General features: G+C 35.5%; 1 protein-coding gene across 1 annotated transcript in view; it reads right to left on the minus strand.

Moving 5' to 3' along the window:
* The window catches only part of LOC149847150 (uncharacterized), a 45,484-nt gene extending 21,278 nt beyond the window's left edge, over nucleotides 1–24,206 (minus strand). The window contains exons 1-3 of the mRNA XM_089996845.1: nucleotides 24,123–24,206; nucleotides 23,600–23,666; nucleotides 3,838–3,913 (exon numbers count right to left, since the gene is read on the minus strand). Of these exons, the coding sequence (XP_089852971.1) occupies nucleotides 3,838–3,902 (65 nt within the window). The 5' untranslated portion in view covers nucleotides 3,903–3,913; nucleotides 23,600–23,666; nucleotides 24,123–24,206. The remainder of the gene's footprint in view (nucleotides 1–3,837; nucleotides 3,914–23,599; nucleotides 23,667–24,122) is intronic.
* Between the last annotated feature and the right edge of the window lie 569 nt (nucleotides 24,207–24,775).

Below are 24,775 nucleotides of genomic sequence, written 5' to 3' on the forward strand. Positions count from 1 at the left end.
GTTGTAAGTGCTTAGTGCACTCTTTGCTTTTTCGCATATTTCATTACACTTTTGCACACCTTTGTGTGTGTCTTTGGCCTTTAATGGCATTATATTTATATTCTTGATCTAGTAGCTTATACACTTGATTTATGGGTTTTGGAGGACTAATGAGGTAGTTGCTTGTAGTGGATGAACTATTGTTAAAATTTATGAAATTCCATTCATATTTTGCTTTCTTTTAGATACAAGTGAATCATATCTTTGATATGCATATTTTAAAATCAATTTGATTTTTTGGCATTTAATCTATATATATTAAGTGTTTATGGTTTTTTGACCACGTTTTGTATTTGATATGCAAAATGAGATTTTTTGGTCATTTTAGTGAGTTTTTCCTAAATGTGTAAGGTTCTCTACTCAAATAACATTCATTCTTGAATCTTGGGTGGATGTTTTTTTAATCATGTTTTTTATATGACATTTGTTTGACATAGATCTTCTTTTTCCTAAAGATGTGAAAAACTCTATTTGTTTTATCTATGCATGTTAAATATGCTTTTATAAAGCCCCCCCCCCCCTTATTGAAGTTTATATTCATCATGCCTTTGGACATTTTGTATCCGTGCTCTTTTGTGCTCACACTTCTTCTTTCAAGTATTGATAAATTCCTTTAAGTGCTTATTGGCCCTTTGTGCAAAACGATTTGTGGAAGTTGGTGCACTTCATATGTATTGTCTCTTTGAAGACATTATACATTGTTTTTCTTGAAGACCTTTTCACATAGTATTGAACTAATTATCCTATTATTATCTTCCATTTAGATATCCTTCTTGTGGATTTTGTTTTAAATGTCTCTTAATAGACATATTTTATATTAGTAAAATCATGATTTACCATCATCCTTAAGGAATACTACCCCTTATCTAATGATTTGAAAAGTTGTTACTATCATGTTTAAAACCACTCTTGGTTGTCAATATATTATTGTTGCAATTCTTGGGTTAAAATATTTATTTTTCTTGTATACTTTGAGCCTTCTCTTGGTTTGTTTTTTTTCTACAGGATCGCTAAGATGTGGTACCCTATATACATCATGGATTCTATCAATGGAGGTACTATGGGAATGGATGCCAATAAAGACATTTTGAAGACTTACATGTGAAAGCATATGTTGAAGATGCCATGAAGACTTTTTGAAGAATTAGACTCCTCAAGACTTTCTTTGTTTTTTCCAAACTTTCGGTTTGTTCCCCCGCAAAGTTTGAGGGGGGGTGTTAAAATATGTGTACTCGTAAATGTACATATATATTTATATAAATATATATATTCTCTTCCTAAAATACCCTCAAGGGTATTCTTGTAATTTGTCATTTTACGCATATTCCAATTGGAATATGCATTGTAATATTCGTTTTATTTTTGGTTTTTTATTTTTGATTTTCGTACCATATTGGGGGTCTCCCAATAGAGACGTTGGGAGCCCCCAAGGTGGTCCCTTTGAGAGTGTATAAATAGGGGTTCTCCCCTTTGTATTTTCAATCACTTAGAGGAGCTCTTGCTCCATTGTAATGGGGTTTTCACCATTCTCTTTCTTTCTTCAATAATATTCAACTTATGACTTTAAGTCATTTTCCCTTTTTATGGGTTTATGTGTTAGCATATTATGTGCTTGTGTTGTTCCCTTTAGTGGGTATATTCGCACTTCATGTGCATGTGTATGGGTTCATTATTGAACCTAATGTATTCCAAGACATTTTCTAACATATATATATATAGTTATTTCTTGTTAGATTGTTCTTATTTTTGCTCTCTTTATAGGTTCTTCAAATAATGGTGATATGAATGATTCTAAAAACATTTCGAGAATATCGATGATTGATGATATCGAAAATCCTTTATATAATAAAGCATATGATTGAGCACCCCTTGAAGAGGCGCCAAATGGAAGAACTTAATGAAGTCTACGAAAACATCTTATGTAATGAGTTTCTTCTTTTGTAATTTCAAACTTATAGTGAGACACTGTAAGTTTGAGGGGGTGTTAAGATTAATATAGTATAAGTATATATATAATATATATATATATATAAGAGTCAAGTCAAACTAGCTTTGATTTACTCCCAACGGCTAGAACTCTAGCCGTTGGGAGCTAATCAAACTAGCTCTCTCCCACATGTGAGAAGTCTTCTCCTCTTTATTTCACTTCTCTCATTTTCTCTACCTTTCTCTATAAATATGGGTGAGTGTGTGCCTTTGTAAAATGAGAGAGATAGGTAGTATTAGGATTGTATATTATTTTTCTTTGAGTGCATTGTAGCGAGGCTTGAATGTAATTTTATTTTGTATTTCTTTTAATGTCCATTATGGATAAAATCATTTATTTATATTTTGATGTGTCTTTTAATTCTTAAGTTTGTTGTTTAAATGTATAATGTTTCGAGTCTTGGAGATCATCATGGAGTGCATTGAAATCCGCACTATTTCGTGACAGCAGTAACCTCACTTATATTTCCCTTGTAATAAAAGGAAATTTAGGTGACATGGAATTCATAACACCTAATTGCTTAAGATAGACTTCAATTTTTAATTGCATTGGAAGTGAAAAATCACCTTTAATGTCAAATTCAAATCCAAAGAACAGGTTCTTAAAGGAGAACAATCGTGGATATCCAAAAGTTTTCACAAATCATTTGAAGATTCAAAATTTACCAACTCCACTTAGAGTGTTGAGAATTTAATCTTTGAATACAAGCAGCTTCTAAGTGAAAACTTTACATAAACAAAAAATTTAGTTAAACTTGTGCAGACACCCCAATTTGACCGCAGTTAAGTTGCATAAGATGCTGATCAGTCAAGGCCAGTCAAACAGCAATCACATGTATCAAACAGAAAGCAGGTGTGCCGTTTGGTCTCTCTTATTGTCTAATACCCCTAGGGTGCGGCCCAAATAGAGTCCAAAATTTTATAGGTTTCTATTATTTTCTTGATTGATCAATCCTATTGGGCTTCAAGAACGTCAATTGCATGAATTAGCTTTAGCAGATGGTTACGTCTCATATAGAAGACCCTAATTGAATAAAAAACCAACCCAACTAGAAGCCTGGGCTACGTTTGAAGCCCTCCCAAATCACCTCCAGCCTTAGAGGAGCCTCTACCCAATTGAAGTGGGTAACTTGAACACAGGAGAGAAAACAGACCCTAAGTTTGAATTATATTGTTTAGTGTTGTCTCCAGAATTTAGAGTTCCTGTTGATGACTTGATGTATTATATAATTTGTTTTTGTTAGTTCTTAGGTGTTACTCGTTAGTTACTATTACTTAACATGTACTAGTACTGTGCATCTAGGTTTACTAATGTCGAAGAAACACCTCTATGTCTGGCACTCATGCTCCTCGTGGCTTAGCCAATTGATTAAACAGTTGGTATTTGAATCGCAGACCTCAACTCAGATACAACAAAGGCTTCATGTATAAGAATTTCACTTAGTGAATCACTTATTTGCTCGACATATTTCTTATGGGGATCTTAATCTACTATAGCATCCCAAGACGGTACCGACTAGAACTCAAGCCAACCACAACTTTAATGCAGCTGCTCCACCCGATATAAAGATAATTCACCAATACAAAACCAACCACAACTCAAGGGCTCACAACAAAAACAGAAAAAAGAAAGAAAGAAAAGGAAAAGAGAAACGATGACTCCTAAATTAAAATAAACTACTACATTTTGATACCAAGGACTCCAATCTTCCACCACCTCAATAAAAACGTTTACTATGAGAAATAGAAACCCAATAGGCAATAAAGCATTCAAGACAGAAGAGGAAACAAACAATAACAGAAACAACTCACTCAAGATTCTGCATCTCCTCGTCCTTCACTTCAGCGTGATGGTGGGCAGCATCTTCAGCAGCCATAGCAACTTTAACTGTATCACGTCAAATAAGGAATACTCATTTGTGAATCTTCATTGCCAAAGATAAAGATCATGTCAAATGATGAAAACAAGGAAAATCCATATTGCAGAAACAACCAAAGATGATAGGCACCGTGGTCAAGTGCTTTCTAGCGGGTAGGTCCGACAGCTAGTTTTCATGATTTCTATGGATGAGAGGAGTGACTACCTGATTGGTTTCCAAAGAGAGAACAGGACTCCTAGGTTTTCGGCTGACTTTCCAACAGTGTTCAATTGTTGGTCTTTCAGTTCACCAGACTTGGATGTTTTATGCCTTGGATGCACATATTGTAGTCCAAAGTAGCAGCGAGTTCATTCTTTTCTATTCTATTATTTTTATTATTTATTTCTATTTTTTAGTAATTCAGTTGGGTGAGAATTGCAAAAGAGAGCCTAAGTTTTACAGATGATGTAGATTGAAAGAGGACCTCGAATCATCTTGTAGCAGCAGACTCAAGGTTACTGCATTCTACTAAGCCCCATTTGATTGAGGAAAAGAAGCCGGAAAGAAAAAGTTCTTCCAAAATGTATAGGTTTGATGCATGCATAACAAATGTTTCCCCCAAAAAATTCTCTGCACTTTTTCTGGAGAAAAAAGTCTGATATAAAGACATCGAACTTGTTTCCCCCAGATAAAGGTTTATCTAATTCTTTTCCCTGCGATCAAACGGAGCCTTACAGAGTATATGATTGCCTGGGGAATATTATTTAAATAGAGAAACATGTCCAAAAGAAGGTGGGGGCTCCCTGTTTTCCTTTGACCCAACAAACATAGAGAATTCTCTCTTGAAAATTTGCCAGTTTGAGCATCTCTTTTTAGCAAAATAGCCAGACCTAGAAGGTCCAAATGTTTTTCCAACAAATTCTTTTCGTGATTAATTTTCAAAATGACATTGTCATTCAAATCATACATCTATGGGTGCATAATGAGCCAAATAGCTAGAACTCCGATCATTTCATTTATTTGTTAAATTAGTTAAGCTGAAGCTTAAATATAAGCTTGAATAGACAAGCCAGTTCATGCTCAAAAATGTCGTTTGAACATGTCAAAGCTCATATAAGCTATATTTATTTAATTTTTTATTGTCTCAATGACACCAAACAAACATGTGGTGCAGTGGTCTCTTTATCACTTTAAAGAAGAGAGATCAATGAATAGCCCGACCCTCTTAACTTTACATGTTTTCAAAAAAAAAATTCATAACATATGTTTGACTAGAGCTTGCACAACCCTGAATCCCATCCACATATATATAGGGAAATGGAAACCTACAAAATGTGCATGGTGTTAAATGAAACATGCTAATGGATTTTCAGTGTTTTTTTCGAAATTCTGACCATAGAGATGTGATCTATATGCATGTTTTTATAGGAATCACTTCTTGGAGCATTTGATTCTGATGCATGGATAGGTTTTTATAAAGTTTCAAAAATCAACGGCATACAATTTTCATAAATTTTTGAGGCTCCAAATACCATTTTCCCATCCAAAATGCATGATTCAAGTGTCAATTTTTAGTAAAACATATCTTTGGGGTCAGAATTTCAAAAAAAAAAACACCAGAAATCCATTATCATGTTTCATTTAGCACCGTGCCCATTTTGTAGGTTTTCATTTTCCTATATATATATATATAGAGAGAGAGAGAGAGAGAAGGTGGTATTTGCTAACCATTTTTCTAGCTAACCAAGCTTTTTGAAGGGTTTTTCCATGTTTTCTTAAAATCTAACCATACAGATGTGTTCTGTATGCTTAATTCATCGACTCTTGAATCATCTCATTCGGATACACAAGTAGGTTTTTATAAGGTTTAAAACTCGACAATCTAAGACTTTCATAAATATTCAAGGCTTAAAAAATCATGTTTTTCATAAAGAAAAACATGATCCAAGTGTCATTCCCTAGTAAATTGACCATGTCGAACACATCCGTACGGTCAGATTTAAGGAAAAGATGGAAAAACCATCAAAAAACTAATTAGCTGGTGGTTAGATAGAAAGGTAGTTAGCAGCTACCACCTCTCTCTCTCTCTATATATATATATATATATATATATATATATATATATCAAGAGTTTAAAAATTAAAAAATACAAATGATAACCAAAAAAATAAAAATGTAATAAGTTTTGCATTATTTTTCTTTCAAAATATGAAGAAGCAAGTTTTAAAAATATAAAAGAAAAAAAAATAGAAATACAAACTCAAAATAAAAAAAAGGGGCCCCAAGGGGGGTTGGTGTAGTGGGGTGGGGCCTCGGCTGCTAGACGGGCAGTCAAGGTTCAATTTCCATGGGCGCCAATGTAAACACCACAAATTTTCACCCTCATCCAGTGTCTACATTTCATATGTCATTACACACATTTGACATGTCATTTCATTGCATTGCATGTCATTACATCTCATTTTCGAGATCCAGCACTTCTGTTTTCAAAATATTTAATCCAGATTCGGGTTTTAAAACTTTTCTTTCAAAAACAATTTTAAAACTTGGTTTTTTAATCAACATTCTGTCATTTGCCAACCCCCAGGACCTTATATTTTGAAATGTTTTTCTCATAAAACAATCTGATTCATTTTAAACTCAATTTCAATTGATTTTAATTCTCAAATGAGGCCCATTCAGGTGGTGTCACTTCTGGATTCCTTTATTTATCAAAAATCTCAAAAAATTTAGAGTCCTAGTTGGATCAGGACTTTGTATTTTCATCTTTTTGAATCTTTTTAAAACTCCATTCTAATTTTAAACTAGCTGTGGTCATATCCTTGCTCATTTTCGTCATTTTTGGCCAAAATTTCAGAATCTCAGTCCAATCAGGACTCTTTTTGTAGAATCCTAGTTGGATCAGGACTCTTTTTACAGAGTCCTAGTCGGATAAACACTCTACTTTTTACTACCTTTTCTACTTGTTTTGGAGAAAACCTTTTAAAATCTTTCGTTTTGGCTAAAATCCAGAGTCCTAATTAGATTAGGACTCTTCTTCAAGAATCTCAGTCGGATTAGGACTCTTCTTCAAAGTCTCAGTCGGATTAGGACTCTGTCTTTTGTCACTATTTTTTACTTGTTTTTAACCAAATCTTTCAAAATGAGTCAAAACAGGACTCTGTTCAGAGAGTCCTAGTTGGATCAAGACTCTGATCCTGATTTTAATTTTGAGAGAATCTTTCAAAAATCTTTCCATCTATTAAAACTATTACACTTTTATCAAAGAATTTCAAAATTCTGGGATTTTATCCTAGAGTCCTGATAGAATCAGGACTCTATCCCAGAGTCCTGATCGAATCAAGACTCTATCCAAAGTTTGTTCTCTCACTCCATTTTCACTGATTTTCGAAATTTCTGTTTAAATTTCATCATTTGCTTATCAGAAAACCAAAAATTCTTAGAGTTCTGATCGAATCAAGACTCTTTCTTAGAGTCCTAATCAGATAAGGACTATGAACCAAAACTTCAATTTTATCATGTTCTAAACTGTTTTTCAAAATTCTCTCATTTGTTTTCTCAGAAAATCCAAAAATCTGAGAGTCCTAGTTCAATTAAGACTTTGTCCCCAGAGTCTCAGTTGAATCAGAACTCTGTTTTATTTCAATACTTGTCATTATTTTCACTGTTTTCACAAGTTCTTTGTTTGTTTTTCAGAAAATACCAAAAAATCTAGAGTTTTAATCCAATCAAGACTATGTCCGAGAGTCCTAATCCAATCAGGAGTCTGTTTTGAAGTTTGTTTTTACTTTCATTTTAGTTCCTTTCTATTTGTTTTCAAAAAAACTAGGTCATTTTGTAGAGTCCAATTAAGCCAGGACTCTATTTCAGAGTTCTGATTGAGTGAGGAGACTAACTCTCACTGTATTTTCTTACTCGTTTCACCATTTTTGATAAAATCTTTTCAAAAACTCCTTTATTTGGCTTTTAAAACCCAAAGTCTTAGAGTCCTAAAATTTCAGGACTCTAACCCGGAGTTTCAGTTCGTTTGAGACTCTATTTTCAAAAGTTCTGAATTTCAATTATTGATTTTAACCGCTTTTCAAAGTTATTTTCGATGTTTATTTCAATTTTTTCAAAACCTGATGTGGACCCACTCAGTTGGCGTCATATCCAGAAGAGTTTTGACCCAGTTGGAACTCTATGACATTTCAAAACTTTTAATTTCAAGTTTACTTTTGAAAATCTTTTGAAAATTCTCTCAATTTCAAGCTTTAAAATCATTTTTTGAAAATTCAAGTGGGGCTCACTCGAGGTGGCGCCACATTTGAGAAAGTCAGGGTTAGACTAGGTTTAGTCAGTATCCTGGTTAGTTTTAGAAAGTTAGAAGAGTCAAAATCCATTTTGAAAACCCATTTTAAATTTTGAATTTTAAACTATTGTTTTTAAAGGTTTTAATTAAAATTTTAAAAACCAAATGTGGAAAAACGCCAAGTGGCACCACATTTGGGGGTCTTTAGGTTTAGTTAGGAGTTTAATTAAGTGTTAATTAGGTTAATTAGGCTAGGGGTAGTTAGGTAACTCCACACCAAAATCGCCCCCCCCCTTTTAGAGTCCATTTTTTTAAAAACTTTTGATTTAAACCTAAATTTTTTTTTATAAATAGTCTCCATAGGGGGGTCGACCTCCCCATCTCTCTCCTTTAGAGTTCTTGGAGCTTCTCTCTCCTCTCCAGCCCTTCCTCCATTGCTGCAACCTCAAGGTAATAATTTCTTAATTTTTTTTAGTTTTATTTAATGCATTTTCATATTTTAACATGGATTTAGCCATTGGTGCCTTCTATTTCATGGATTCAACCTCAAGAACCTCAAGAACGGTCCAAGAAGATGATCTAACCCTGTTTTGTTGTGTTTTCAGGGATTCTAATCCGTTAGAATCGATTAGTGTATTGATTTTCATGTTTTTAACCATAAAAACATGAGATTTACACGTTAAATGGTTTAAATCCATGATTTCAAAGGTAAAATCAAATTCCAGCCATGGATTCCCTGTGTTTTATTTATTTTTTTATATATTAATGTTTATTACACGTGTTCCAGCATAGAGATTAGTTTTGTTTTACTGATTAAGTATTTTTTTTATTGTTCTCATTGATTAAAGCATGTTTTATTAAGTTTTATTAAATTTCTGTGTGTTTTAAGCTTAGATCAATAAAGAGCATGTTATTTAGTATTGAAGTACTCACTGTAAATTTCTGGTTTTTTTATATGTGATACACGAATATGTCAGTGAACTACTGTAAAAAAATCAGATGTTTTAGGATTCGAGAACCCTGTTAAAAAAATAAAAGATTAAACCGTGATTTTCAATCGTTTAGAATCGTTATTGAAATTCATAGGTAACTTGCAGTTGTGTTATTTTTCTCATCCGATATCCGATTCGAGATCCGTAAAGTGCAGTGGCTTCATATTGATGTGAACTATTTACTGTAAAATTTTGGTAATTTTTTGCCTCTGTTTGGTATTTTTCCTCTGTCAGAAAGTCGGATTCAAAATTTAAAACTCGTTAGGGTTTACCAAAACCCTAATCGGACTTGTGCTGATCATAGATCTCAAACCGTAGATCTGATTCATGATCTGTAAAAAAGGAAGTTCATTATTTTTATGTCTATTGTTCACTGCTGAAATTTCAGAATTTTTTGATGAAGACTGCTATTTGTTTCTGTATTTTCAATCGGAAGTACCTGTTTTAACCAATGTTAGATTCATTATATTTAAGTCCGGATTGCCGGAAGGATTTCTCCCTCATCGGAGATGATTTTTCCTATCTGTAAAAGGGAGATTCTCTGTTTTTCTGTCTAGTTTGTCTCTGTAAAATTTCAAAAATTTCTATAGTAGATTGACCCCTGATTCGGGTGTAACACTGAAACTGGTCTGTGACCATGGATAAAAATAACTTATTTTAGGGTTTTAATGCAATTTTCGAATTGGAATAATGTCAAAAATATATTTTTATAATTTTAGGGTTATAACAAGTGCAGGTGCTGATTTTTATGAATTTTGGAATCCATTTGATGCTTGAATGGATCAAATTGCAAAACAGGGTACCTGCAGGATCCAGAAACACTGCTAAAATCATGATTTTCATGATATTTTCGGATTTTTGTTTATAAGTTCATGTTTTTAGGGTTTGTTCATGTTTAGAATCATATTAGGATGCTTCATAATCAATTTTATGCTTATTTGACTTCATTTAAACCCTAAACCCAAAGTTTTTACCAAAATTTATTTCAAAAAACCCTGATTTCAAGGTCATAGTCTTGCTATAAGGGGCATTTTGGTTATTTGACCTAAATTTCGAAATTCTAAAACCCTAATTTTTATGTTTTTAATCATGTCATATCATATTTGGTTCAATTTATCTTTGTTTGAATTTTAAAACTTGCATTTTACAAAATATCTTTCTGAAAATCCTGATTTTAAGGCCATAGTCTTGCTATTAGGGGTATTTTGGTCATTTTGACCCCAATTTCGAATTTTCAAACCTCATCTTTATTATTTATTTAGTTTTATTTCATATTTCATTAAGTTTATATCAGGGAATCATGGAAAGAGGCTTATATCTAGCAAAATCCAGCAATTTCCAGATATTGTTGGATAAACCTAGAAAAGCCAACATATCTTCACTAATCCATTTTTCTAGTTTTGCAGGGATATTGAAGACTTTATTTTTAGTCATTTAAATTCAATTAGTGATATAAATTGTAATTAAATTTGGAATAAGAATTTCAATTCCTGCATAGATTAGGATTTGCATTGCATATAGTTTTAAACTTTGATATATAATTGTTATGTTTGTCATTCATGCACATTTTACAAATCCACCATGGTCTACACGAATGGCACATTTTACTAGCTCTTATAGAGTTCACAAACTCGGTGGAGTTCGTATTTATGGCTATAGTCAGAATACGAATGAGACCCAGATTTGTGATCTTCGTATTAGCCACATTCAGCCTATACTATTAAGCTAACTTCAAAATGCACTGCATTTCTCAAAAATACAAAAGGATTTTCTCAATTCCTCAAAATCAAGTCTTTCAAATCCATATTTATTCATTTCATTCATTTGCAAATTCCAATTTTAATTCAAAGGAATCGATTTCCTCAAAATTTCTAAGTCTTATTCAAAAATCGATTTTCTCAAAACATTGATTTTTCCAATGATATTTCAAGAATTCCCAAGTTCAAAATCCTGATTTTTAAAGTTATATTTCAAAGTTTGAATTCAGAAAAATCAAGTTTTTCCAAAGTTATTTCACATTTCTCAGAATCGATTTTCACAAAACCCTTACATTTCTTCAAAAATCGATTTTCACTTTCCCAGAAGAATTCTTTCAACCTGATTCACGATTTTCAAAGGAGTTCTTTTCCAAGAATTTTTCAAGTATTTCAAATCTCAAAGCAAACATCATATATTCAAATCTGCATTTTCAAAAAAAATCATAGCACATGCCTGATTCTCTGTGCATTTAGGAAATAGAACACGATTTAGACAAGTTGAGCAAAGCTAAGCACAGTTTTGATCCTTGGTTCAATTACCCCTGGTAAAGGTGCCAGGAACGGTTGAACCTCGTACCGACAGGTGAGTCCCATTCTTCGGAATTATCCCGCATTTTAAAACGGAGGCGAGTTATTTTAAAAAAAAAAACTTTTTCAAAAGTCAGTTTGACTTGCAAAAGTAAAATTTTGCGATGATAACAGTCAACCACCCCTCTGCGCAAGTCAACACGTAGCATAGGTCCTGGGGGCAAGAGTCCTAGCCTCAGAGTTTTACGTTGTCGGCACGATGACTGTAGGTATGGCAGGCTGAGCCAGTGTGACCAAGTCTTCGTGCTCAGTGCAATTTCTTCAAATTATAAATCCAAAAAGTAAAATAAAAAATAAGAGTTTTCCAAAAAATATCATATTATTATCGTGATATTTTGAAAATATCATGAGAACACTGAGATATTCCCTATATTAATTGCTACCTTGAAATAGTCGATATTAAAGTGATATTTTTCAAAATATCATTGATATCAGTGACTCAAATCTCTCTCTCTCTCTATATATATATATATATATATATATAGAGAGAGAGAGAGAGAGTAATGTGTAGCAACTTAACCAAAATGCACTTACCTTGGTTGTTGGATTTTATGTAGATCAAACAGCCAGCATCAGGTATATTTAAATTAAAAAAAAGACACATCGTGCCCTACCCTCTCCTTCTCCCTCTCTGACCCGCACCATTGCCGAAACCTTGCAGGTCGTGAGACACAGCACACCGAACATCATACCGTCGCTGAAACCTCGCACGTATACCTCTCTCCCTCCCTCTCTCTCCTACCCTCGCTTTCCCTCTCTTGGTAACCCTCTCTCAAAACCTCTCTCTCTAGAGACCTCACTCTCTCGCCCTCTCTTTCCAGCTCTCAAAACCCCTCTCTATCTCCCACCCTCTTTTTCCCTCTTTGCAACCCTCTCTTTCCATCTTTCAAAACCCCACTTTTCGATCGAAGAATGATAGAGAAGGAGAAAGGTGGGTTGGTTGTTGGGCCACATAGATGATGAAGGTGGTGGTTTTGGAGATGACCATGTGGGGAGAAACCCACATTTGTTAAAGGTGTTTCCTTGGACGACAAACCAACTATTGTGTCTGAAAACACCCTCAGTGCACCCAAAGAGTTGGTGATTTTAGAGATCCAAGACAATAAAAAATCATTGATCTTGCAACAATACACCTTACATGGTTTTGTAGCAGTCCTAGAATTGATCAAACTCTTGCTCCCATTTTCTGTGTGTTTATGAAGTGCTCCCAATGATTTCAACGCTGCTCTTTCTTACACTATGTTGTTACATATTGTATACAGTGCCATTATCCTTTGGCAACATCATCACATTTCCCCACATCTTCAACCAAACAAATATTCACATTTCTCAATGCATGCCTAATTCTAATTGAAAAAAACTGAAACCCTAATTAACATTCATGCTATTTCAAAACTAACCAAATAGTAAATCTAAACCGAACGAAGTGGATGCACTCAAGTTCTCCCATATATATGCTAGGATGGCGGCTTTGATACTAAAAAAATACTTTTAGAAAAAAACGGGGAGTAGTTGTTTGGAAACAATTTCCATGCACAAAGGAAGGCTTTAAGAAACCAACAAGAGAGTTAAAGAAGAAAAGGGTTATTAAGAGATGTGGCTGTAAAGCAAGATTGATCATTGAATTATGTCAAAATAAAAATGAGTGGGTTATTCTTAATGTTCGATTGGGACAAAATCATGTATTGCATTCTTCATCTAAAATAAGTACGCACAAGTCGGCAAAAAGAATCAATACGTCTCAAAAAAAAGTGATAAATACATGGATTGAGTCTGGTAATGAAAGCTTCTCAAGTGATACATCTCTTAGTCATTGAGGAACAACTTAGGGTGCATATTCGAAAGGAGAATAAAAAATATTATTGCAAAGATTGTCAAATTACATTGCAATAATTTATGAAAAAAAAGGAAGAAAATACACATTTCTACTATGTTATTTAGTTTGATGACAATGGAGATATCATCAATTGTTTTTAGGCTGATGCTAGATCGCGTGAAGACTAGTATTATTACGGAGACGTAACTGCACTTGACACAACATATAAAAAAATATTTATCTGATGTTGTTTGCCATATTCATTAGAATTAACCATCACAATCAATCGATCATGTTTGGATGTGCAATGCTTATAGACAAAAAAAAGAAACCTTTGTTTGGATTTTTCAAGAATGGTTGCACACAACGGTTGGCCGACCTCCGGTCTCGATTATCACTGATTTAGATCAAGCAATGTTTATCAGATTTGATATCTGGTACAGCTTCCACAGGAAACAGGGAGAGAGAGAGAGAGACACAATGGCTGGGGCGACACTCTGTTGCTCGACCTCCAAAACCCTAAACATTATAAAGTAAAAACATGTACAATGATATTACAATAATGCCATTAATGAGGTTATATGAGCATGTGTTTCATTTAACATGTGTATGGATCTGGATCCAGATCCATACGCAAACTGTATTTTAACACCCTCCCTCAAGTTGTACGTGATTTTGGAGCATGCACAACTTGCTCTTCAATAGCCAAAATTGACGTCTTGTTAATCCCTTGGTAAACAGGTCTGCCACTTGATCTTCTGTTCGAACATGACGTAGTTCTATCTCCTTCATCTCGACTTTCTGCCGTATAAAATGTTGATCAATCTCAATGTGCTTCGTTCTGCTATGCTGGATAGGATTACATGCAATGTTTATTGCGCTTTGATTGTCACATAAAAGAAATGATCGAATAATTGTCTCCCCAAGATCACTCAATAAGTATCTAATCCATGTGGCTTCTGCCGTGCCTGCAGCCATCGATCTGTATTCAGCCTCTGTACTTGATCGTGCCACTGCCTTTTGTTTTCTGCTGCTCCAGGACACTAAATTGTGCCCAATATATACACAATATCCAGAGACAGATCGTCTCTCATCTGGATCCCCTGCCCAATCTGCGTCTGTATAAGTGATGAGTTCAATTCCTCTATGCAGATTATCGTTCTTACGATAAACAAGTTTGTCTCTTATAGTTCCTTTTAAATAGCGTAGAATGCGCTTCACAGCTTCCATATGACCCTCCGTTGGAGCATGCATAAACTGGGATACCTGATTGACAGCATAAACTATATCAGGTCTGGTAAAGGTCAAGTATTGTAACATCCCCACAAGACTTCTATACGTTGTAGAGTTGACACAAAGATGACCATCTTTGGAGCTCAGCCTTTGATGTAATACACTAGGAGTGATGACTGCTTTGCAATTCGTCATCCCGGCTCTTTCCAGAAGGTCAAGAGTGTATTTTTGTTGCATGAGTGTCAATGTGTCTTGTTGTCTGTCAACTTCCATACCAAGAAAGTACTGCAACTCCCCTAAATCTTTCATCTTGAAAGTTTTCATTAAAAACGTTTCACGTCTTGCACATGATTATCTGAGCTTCAAGTGATCACAATGTCATCAACATATATAAGAAGAAGTATAACAATGTTTGCCTTTTGGAAAATAAAGAGTGAGTGATCCAGAGAGCATCTTCTAAAACCATAACTCTGAATTTGCATAGAGAAACTTTCAAACCAGGAACGGGACGCCTGTTTCAACCCATACAGAGATTTCCTTAGTTTGCACACCCAGGCAGTAGGATCCTTCTCGGCATAACCAAGTGGTTGCTCCATATACACTTCTTCCTTTAAAGTTCCATGAAAAAAAGCATTTTTAACATCCATTTGGATAAGGCTCCAACCTTGATCGACTGCTAGGGATATGATGATACGAATAGTACCTATTTTGACTACCGGACTAAAAGTTTCATCGTAGTCTTCACCATATTGTTGTGTAAATCCTCGTGCAACAAGTCGTGCCTTATATCTGTCAATACTTCCTTCAGGCTTATACTTTATTTTATAAACCCATTTTGAGCCAACTACATTCTTTCCTTCAAGCCGAGGGACTATTTCCCAAGTCTGGCATTCATGAAGAGCTTCCATTTCTTCATTCATAGCTTTAGTCCAATGACGGGATTGAAGAGCTTGATTGAAACAAGTGGGTTCATGTTGTTTTGTGAGCTGAGACATAAACAACTGGAAATCAAGGGAGAAGGTCTCATAACTCACCCATCGTTGAATAGGATGCTTAATGCGTGACGGCCTTTGAGCTGAATCATTGGCGATGCTTTCCACATTCCTCGGCTCTGTATTTTTGTCCCGTCTAGTGTATATCTGTCCAGAGAAACGTTCTACTGGGGGTGGCTCAACTGGAGATAATTCAACATGTATTTGTGAGTCATTCAACTCCCTACTCAAGCCGAAGGAAGGACAATTTGTTTGACATGTTTCTCCTGTATTAGCAAAAAGATCTGCACTCATCCATGGATCATATACTTCTAATTCTCGAGGTGGCAACGCTGCAGAGTCATTGGCCTGAAAATTTTGTTCGTCAAAAACATTTCTGGAAGTCCTAATACGTTTTGTAGTAGGGTCATAGCATCGATAACCTTTGTATTCATCTGTATACCCAACAAATCTGCACTTGACAGCCTTGTCCTGAAACTTATTTCGCAGAGATGAGTCAATATGTACATAACATACACAACCAAAAACACGCAGCTCATCGTAAGAGGGATGTTGCCCAAATAAAGTATAATAGGGAGATTTCTGATCCAAAAGTGTCATAGGAAGACGATTTATGATATGAACAGATGTGTGAAAAACTTCTGTCCAGAGACTAACGGGCACATTGCTATCATGTAACATGCTCATCGCGCTCTCGACAATATGCCTGTGTTTCCTCTCCGCAACCCCATTTTGTTGAGGAGTATGAGGGCAAGAAACATGTCGACTTATTCCTTTATCCCGAAGAAAGGCAATAAACTCGTTCGATGAATACTCTTCTCCACCATCACATTGTAAATGCACAATATCACAAGCAAACTTTGTTTTGACCATCGAATGGAACTCCCGAAATATTTGAAAAACTTCATGCTTGTGTTTTAAGAAATATATCCAAGTATAACGGGAATAGGAATCAATAAAGACAACATAGTAATGACTGCCAGAAAGAGAAGGAATAGGTGTGGGTCCCCAAACATCGGAACAAATAATCTCAAATGGCTTTGAAGCTCTTTTATTTATAATATGAAAAGGAAGGACATGGCTTTTGCAGAGTTCGCATGAAGAACATTTATTATTATTATCAGAAAATGAACATAAACTAGACTCTGGAAGGAGACCATCAGATAGAAGATTTTCAACGAAACCTCGACTACAATGTCCCAAACGACTATGCCAAATATCTGGCTTATTACAATGAGATGAATTAAAAACTTCCAATGAAGGAAAAAACAAAGACTCTGAAGGCGAAGACACTGAAGAATGCTTGGACGACTTCAACTGGAGGACTGGGACTGAGGGCGAAGACACTGAAGGAATCTCCTTGAAGACGTACATGTTTCCTTGTCGCTCCCCCTTAGCGAACGTCTCCTTCGTTCGTAGATCCTTAACATAAACAGAAAAGGGAGTAAATTCGACGGAAGAATTCATATCGTCAACAAGTTTAGCTAAAGAAACAATGTTCTTTTTAATATTAGGAGCAAGAAGGACATTGGACAAGTGAAGTGAGGACTTTGACATAGGGATATGTGCATTGCCAGTATGACTAATGGAGTGATAAGTTCCATCTCCCGTAACTATACTACCTTTTTCAAAATAAGGCAATAAGTGAGATAACTTACCCGCATTACCCGTAACATGTGTGGCGGCACTTGAATCAACATATCATTCGCCTTGTTCATTTTGCTTGATCGTCATTTGTGACAATGTTTATAACAAAAGTTGTTGCACATCTGTGGATGGCACTTTTGTGTCCACAGCAGTAGCTGATTTATTCTCAATTTTGTTTATTTTTCCTCTATTCTATAGATTGAACCAACAATCAGCTTTCACATGTCCACTTTTGTTACATAAGAAACAAGTGGGCACTCTCCTCTGATTCCCTGTATTAAAAACCCCTGAAATATTAGGTGTAGGCAAGATACCACGTCCTCCATGCCCAAAACTTCTGCGGCCTCTGCCTCCTTGATGCCCTTCATTCCCTCGTCCAAAACCTACAGAAGTGTCCATGGCCAAAACTGAATGAGGACGAGCTGATTCATTTCCTTCTGCCCTTTGCTTCATAATCATCTCATGCTGGAGAAGTTTCGCTTGGAGGTCGTCAAAAGTGGGCAAGTGAGGAAGGCATGATAAAGTTGTGGTAAACATGTCAAAATCAGGACCCAATCCATTGAGAAGTTGTTGAACTTTATCTTTATCTGCAATAACACTTCCAACAACAGCCAATTGATCAGTAATACTCTTCAAGCGGCTTATGCATTCCATAATTGTCATGGAGTCTTTCTTCAAACTTTGAAATTCATTTTTTAAGTACATAACTCGGGCTTCTGATATCTAGGAGTATGTCTGAGACAGCTTACTCCACAAATCTGCCGCAGTGCAATCATTTGAAAGAGTAACCAACACTTCTTGAGAGAGTGTTGACGTAATATAAGCAACCAAAGACTAATCCCGCTTCCTTCAAGCTGTATACTCTGGATTCTTAATGGAAATGGTAATTGTGTCACCCTTCTCATCCTTGGTTTCCTGCAAAATAAGTCGTGGTGGTATAGGAACTAAACCATCCAAATGTTCATCGAGATCCTGACTCCGTATAAAAGGAAGGATTTGCCTCTTCCAGGTCAAAAAATTAGAATGAGTAAGTTTTTCTGTAACGAGCTGACTCAAGAAATTGGCAGAGGGACCGAATGACGAAGACGGAGAGTAATCCATATCAGTGGAATAATGAATAAGCAAACAAGATAAATGAAAAGAAATAAACAGATTTGAGATCACTTAATCAATCAGTAAAACTGTAATAAGGCATATACTTGTACTACCAAAAGTGCTGCACAAAGAACACTAAAGCAGCAATGAAGGAAAGGAAAAGAAACTTGTGGAATCAAAAACTGGTTTGAAATATACCTGTACTACCAAAAGTGCTGCACAAAGAACACTAAAGCAGCAATGAAGGAAAGGAAAGGAAACTTGTGGAATCAAAAACTGGTTTGAAATAAAAAAGGGAACAGCAGTCGGTGATGTTTAGGAAAAAATGGAACCAACACAGACGATAAAATGAACGAGAATAACAAAAATGAACAAGAATAACAAAAAAAATGAGTAACAGAAAAGAAAGCATCGATGAGCACGTTGTTCACGCTGAAAGGAAAAAGAAAGGTACCAACTTTCAGAAGATGAGATTTCAGAGGATGAGATTTCAAAGGTTGTTGTTCACGCTGATCAGGGGTTTCAGAAGATGAGATTTTAGAAGATGAGACATCAAACAGTGTTGTTCACGATCTGCTGTTCACGCAGTGCTGCTGTTCACGATCTGTTGTTCAAGATCTGTTGTTCACGCTGTTTTCGATGAACACGTTGTTCACGCTGAAACCATGGAGGAGGATCGAGCACGCTGTTCACGATCTGCTGATTCAGAACTTCTTCACGCAGAGGATGACTAAGGCTTTGATACCATATCAGATTTGATATCTGGTACAGCTTCCACAGGAAACAGGGAGAGAGAGAGAGAGAGAGAGAGAAATACACAATGGTTGGGGCGGCACTCTGTTGCTCGACCTCCAAAACCCTAAACATTATAAAGTAAAAACATGTACAATGATATTACAAGAATGCCATTAATGAGGTTATATGAGCATGTGTTTCATTTAACATGCGTATGGATCTGGATCCAGATTCATACGCAAACTGTATTTTAACAATGTTGACATCAATAAAAGAGGTATTTTTAGATACATTCAATAGGTTGTGGTAAGTGAATTATGGATCTTTAGGAAGACCACACTTTATGGGCTTCAACATATTGCAATGATATATTTATGGCAAGAATGTCTACATCTCAATGCAACGAGAGTATGAATAACTTATTTAAGAAGTGGCTTGATGGACATACTCCATTGAGCTTGTTTGTAGAAAGGTATGATATTGCACTGAAAAGACATCACCGCAAAAAAAAATATGACTTTCGAATTATACAAGGAAATCCACCCATTCAGACATATACTAGAATGGAGTCTCAGCTACGAACATTCTTCACTCCAATAATATTTTTGAAGATGAAGGATAAATATTTGAGAGTGCATGGTTGTTTTGCAAATCTTGAAAGTGTAGTTGATGTTAAAACATATAAAGTGATATGGGAGATAAAAGATGAGGTGAAATCTCATGTTATTGACTAAGAGTACATCGTTACATATGAGGAAAGCACACAAGAACTAAGATGTCAATGTCGCTTGTGGGAATCATCAGGCATTGTAGGTTATCACATGTTTAGAATTTTTAACATGGAATGTATTCGTGAACTACCTTCTAAGTACATCCTAAAAAGATGGATCGGGGATGCAAAGTGTGGTACAATAGATCAATTAGGTTGTTCACGAGTATCGAGTGAACCATCCGCAATTATGAAAAACATGCGCTTTTGTTAAAGACAAACAAATGTATAAATGATGCAATGGAGTGTGATAATGGTTATAACTATTTCTCAGATCCCTTGGACAAGGTAGCAGAAAACTTTGCCCAAATTAAGAATGAAATCTTGTTAGTGGTGAGAATGTTAGTGTTAATGATGAAAACATATACAGCAAAGGTGAAAGCATGAAGGTGTTGTGCTAAAGGATGTAGTAAAAGAATCACAACAGGAATCCATCAAAGTAAGCATGCTAGGAAATGTTCAACTTGTGGTTCACAAAATCATAATGAACATAAGTGCGACCTCAACATAAACTCAAGGTAATAAATTGCTAATTTATTTGTTGCTATTTTTTAATTTTTTATATGATGATTTGTTGTTATTATATGTGAATGCAAGTTAATTTAGATAGAAATTTTATATTTTATAATGATAATTGATTTAGTTTGTACATTTTTTTGTAGAAAGACTTCTAAGGATGTTGTTGCTAGTAAAGACTATGTCATATTTATAAGGAGACAAAGCATGATAAAAGGAATTGTCTGACATTTAAAAAACAGGTCATAAATTATAGATTTTAAATCATTCTAACTTTACTTATGAACCAAGGTTTTCTCTTGTTGAATGACCTTTTTTTTATGTTGAATGCATCAAATGAACAAGGTCAACATGCATGAAGGTGGACATCCATAATGTACAATAGAAATGATATTGCATCATAGTAAGGTATATTTACAGACTTACATTAAATTTCCATTTTGTTAGTTGTCTGATTGGAACGTTTCCTTTAAATTTGCATTTGCTTGGACAGTTTTTTAGTGTAATTTAATTTTATTAAATTTACTTCTATATAAGTGGATTTTTTTTTGCATCCATAAAGTGTGACAAAACTTGTTTTGCTACATGTTTTGTAAATCAGACCCTGTAAATGTGAGGTCGATAGTCTTCTTTTAGTAGAAAATATCTATTAAGTTGAGGAAGATTTTTAAGATTATACAAGTCCTAAAAGAATCTAAAAGTCAATAGTCCATATTTGTCAAGATGCATCAAAAATATTCCTCTATGGGTTAGTGAAGCATTTCTTTGGTTATGTACACCTCCCTATTTGTCATTTTGTGTGTTATGCCTTTGCGAAAATCATTAAATGACTTTGAGATGTTTCATCTGCACTAATAATTCATAGTATTCATTTCATGTCCTTTAAAAACAAAAACATTTTTCTTTTTCTTTATCTCTTTTTCATTTACAAAGAGCTTCTAGCTTCTTGGTTACCGTGGTTCACTACTCACTTAAAAAAGGTAAAACCTTAATTATGCAAACTTTTGTTGCATGTAGATGGATGAGAGGACTCACGTTGTTTCCCGTGGAACCATGAATCTCACAGAAGAAATGTGGAGTGCCACTTCGTTTTCATGGCAATTGGCAGATCAAATAACTCTTTCATTTATGGAGAAGCCCCAATCACACTGGACGAAGTTGAGCTTGTGATTAAAAAATTAGCAACTTTAGTATACAAAGCTAAAGAAGCCATTTTATGAACTTTATTTGCTCTTTATCCTGTATACAATCACACTGGAGTTGCTCTTTATCCTGCTTTAAAGAACTTAATTTTGCTGGAATTTGACCAGTCCATATTATGTATTTATTTGATCTTATTATTTAATTTACCTGCTGTATTTATTTGCTGGAATTGCACATACTGCTGTGCGACTTGGTAAGTGGAGTAAGAAGGGAAGTCTGGAGATGTTGTGAGGAAACCTTCCTCGAATTGAAATGGCCATCGGAAGTTAAGGAGAAGGTAAAATGCTGGACTAGGTTTGGAATTATACTGCCAGCAGAAGTCAAACTGGATCTTCAGGTGGTGACTGCACTTCTACGAGTAAGCACTTGGGTTTTGTATGTCCCCAGGTCTAAAGAGGGAAAAAATCATCAGAACAGGAGTTTATCAGGTGCCCTTCAGAAAGGTTATTCCTTGCATTTTTTGTCATGGAGTGGTTAGGTGAAATTCCACAATGCCAGGGAAGGGAGATTTCCCTAACTATATCCAATAAATATTGGCAGTAGTGGATTAAAGCCTTATCAGAAGGGAGCTGTAGTTATGCATCCTTATCCTGAAACATTGTTGAACTTTTTCACAAAAGTTTTTTGTCTAATTGTAACCCCTGCGTAAAATCTGGTTTGCTGTTGTTTCATTCTGTACAGGATGAGGAGCTAATATTCCTTCATTTGTAAAAGCTTAATTGAATCAATAAGCTTTTCTTTGATACTCTGCGCATGGAAGTTGCAATGAAAATCGACCTTAGATACTTGATCTCTAATGAAGGAATATTAACATGATTAAATGTGTAAAAAACAGGATAAACAAACAACAACCTACACCATAAGTACCTATCACCATATACGACACCAAAACTTTGGTAAGCTAATAGAAGAAGATTCTTATAATAACTCTTCCAGTAGACCTGCATGATCAATGGCCAATGTCTGAATTACAAAACCAAACAGCTAGTACAGCTGATGCATGTTCAACAGTGAAGATAATATGACCTTAAGATGAAAAAGATGCTAATTGGTAAAGCAGAAAAATTAAATAAGGCATACATGTGGCCCTTGAAACAGATAGCTGACTAAAATTGTTTTACTACAATCAGGACTACTATAATTATGTTAACAAACAATGTTTCAGGTGTCTTGTATCAGATCTAATTTCAACAATCTCACTAGTTCGTGGTGAATAATTAGCTTCCTTCCTGTAACACAGTAGAAACCAACAAGGAGTTTGCTAAGCAAATCACGTACAAGGTAGATGACCTCACATTAAACAACTCAATTCACTTCTGAGGGTAAACAGTAAACATATCATCATTGAAAAGGTGCAAGAATTAATTTGAAATATCTCGTGAACACTTCTAAAACTTAGGTGCTCAATATCGCTTACACAACAATCACCAAAGGAAAATTTGTCATGCAAGCATATTAGAGGCGCTAAAAGATCACTCTCGTGAAGCAGCTCCATGTTTCTTACAATTATCAAAGCCTACTTTCACCATACCCTATCCAGTAAACAAATCAAAGTTCTGCTCTAAAATAGCAAGGAGCTCTAGGGGGGCAAAGCCTATAGTCTAAAACTTGTTCCTGTTTTCCACATTTTTAATTTGTAAAGTTTTGATGTTGTTTAAACAACAAATAACAGAATTCCCGCAAATACTTCCTAATTATTTAAAAAAACAGTACAATTAACTGTGAAAATAAACCATTTCACAACTCAGCAGTCCACTTTCATATATAATACTACAAGCCAATCATCCTGGAATCTAAACTAAACAAGGTTGCTGCTCAAATTCAAGAACAGTTACAAAAATGACAACTACAGTGATGATGGAAGCAGATTTTCAAAGAAACAAATGTCAACCATATCATATCAATGGCCATGTTCGTTTTTGGCGATCGCCAATGATAGCATGTTTACCATGGACTCTTGGAAATCATGCCGCTGGTATAGAGAGGGCTCGAGAGAGAGAGGGGGGGGGGGGGGGGGGGGGGGGGAGGGGGTGAGAGAGGGCTCGAGAGTTTTGAGAGAGGGAGGGAGGCAGAGAGCATACCCGCGAGGTTCTGGCGACCGTGCGGCGTCCGGCGTGCTGTGTCCGGAGACCTGCGAAGTTCCGGCGACTGCGCGGGTGGGAGAGGGAGGTTCATAAACACACAGAAAATGGGAGCAAGAATTTGATCAGTTCTAGGACTGCTACAAAGTCATAGAAGGTGTATGTCTGCAATATCAAGGATTTTTTACTGTCCAGGATCTCCAAAAGAACCAACTCTGTGGGTGCAAAGAGGTTGTTTTAAAACACAATAGATGGTCTATCGTCCAAGGAAGGAAACACCTGTAACAAATCTGGGTGTCTTCCCGCATGGTCATCCCCAAAACCACCATCTTCATCATCTGTGTCGCCCAACAACCAACCCACCTTTCTCATTCTCTAACAATCTTCGACCGGAAAGAGGGGTTTTGATAGATGGAAAGAGAGGGCGGGAGAGAGAGAGGGGTTTTGAGAGATGGAAAGAGAGGGTTGCAGAGAGAGGGCTCGAGAGTTTTGAGAGAAGTATGGAGGGAGGCAGAGAGCATACCTGCGAGGTTCCGGCGACGGTGCGGCGTCCGGCGTGATGTGTCCGGCGACCTGCGAGGTTCCGGCGACGGCGCGGGTGGGAAACGAGAGGGAGAGGGAGAGGGTAAGGCACGAGGTGTTTTTTTATATTTAAATATGCTTGATCCTGGCCGTTGGATCTAAATAAAATCCAACGATCAGCCTACAAACGTGCGTTCTGGTTAAGCTGCCAAGGATTAAGAACTACACAGTATTCTCTCTCTCTCTCTGCCGGACGACCAATTTTTTAAAATCCACGAGCATCAGTTTCATGTTATTTACACATGGAATATTTTATTTATATTATACTTAATTTATATTAAACTTAATAGTTCATATTTTACATGTACTTTTTTTATGCATCCTTTTATATATATATATATATATATATATATATATATATATATATATATATATATATATATATATATATATATATATATTTCATAATTTTCTTTATATATTACACTTAAAATATATCTCACATAAAAATTATAGATTTTCTATCTATAAGAGCTCACCCGAACCTAATCAAGCTGAACGCGTTGTGCTTGGACTCGACTTGTTTAAGCTAAACTAGATGCTGCGAGCTGTATGATCCAATCATGAACTAGCTCATGACAAGCCAATTCACGA

The sequence above is a fragment of the Nuphar pumila genome, chromosome 2, assembly GCF_984573655.1.
Source record: "Nuphar pumila chromosome 2, dmNupPumi1.hap1.1, whole genome shotgun sequence".
Lineage (NCBI taxonomy): Eukaryota > Viridiplantae > Streptophyta > Magnoliopsida > Nymphaeales > Nymphaeaceae > Nuphar > Nuphar pumila.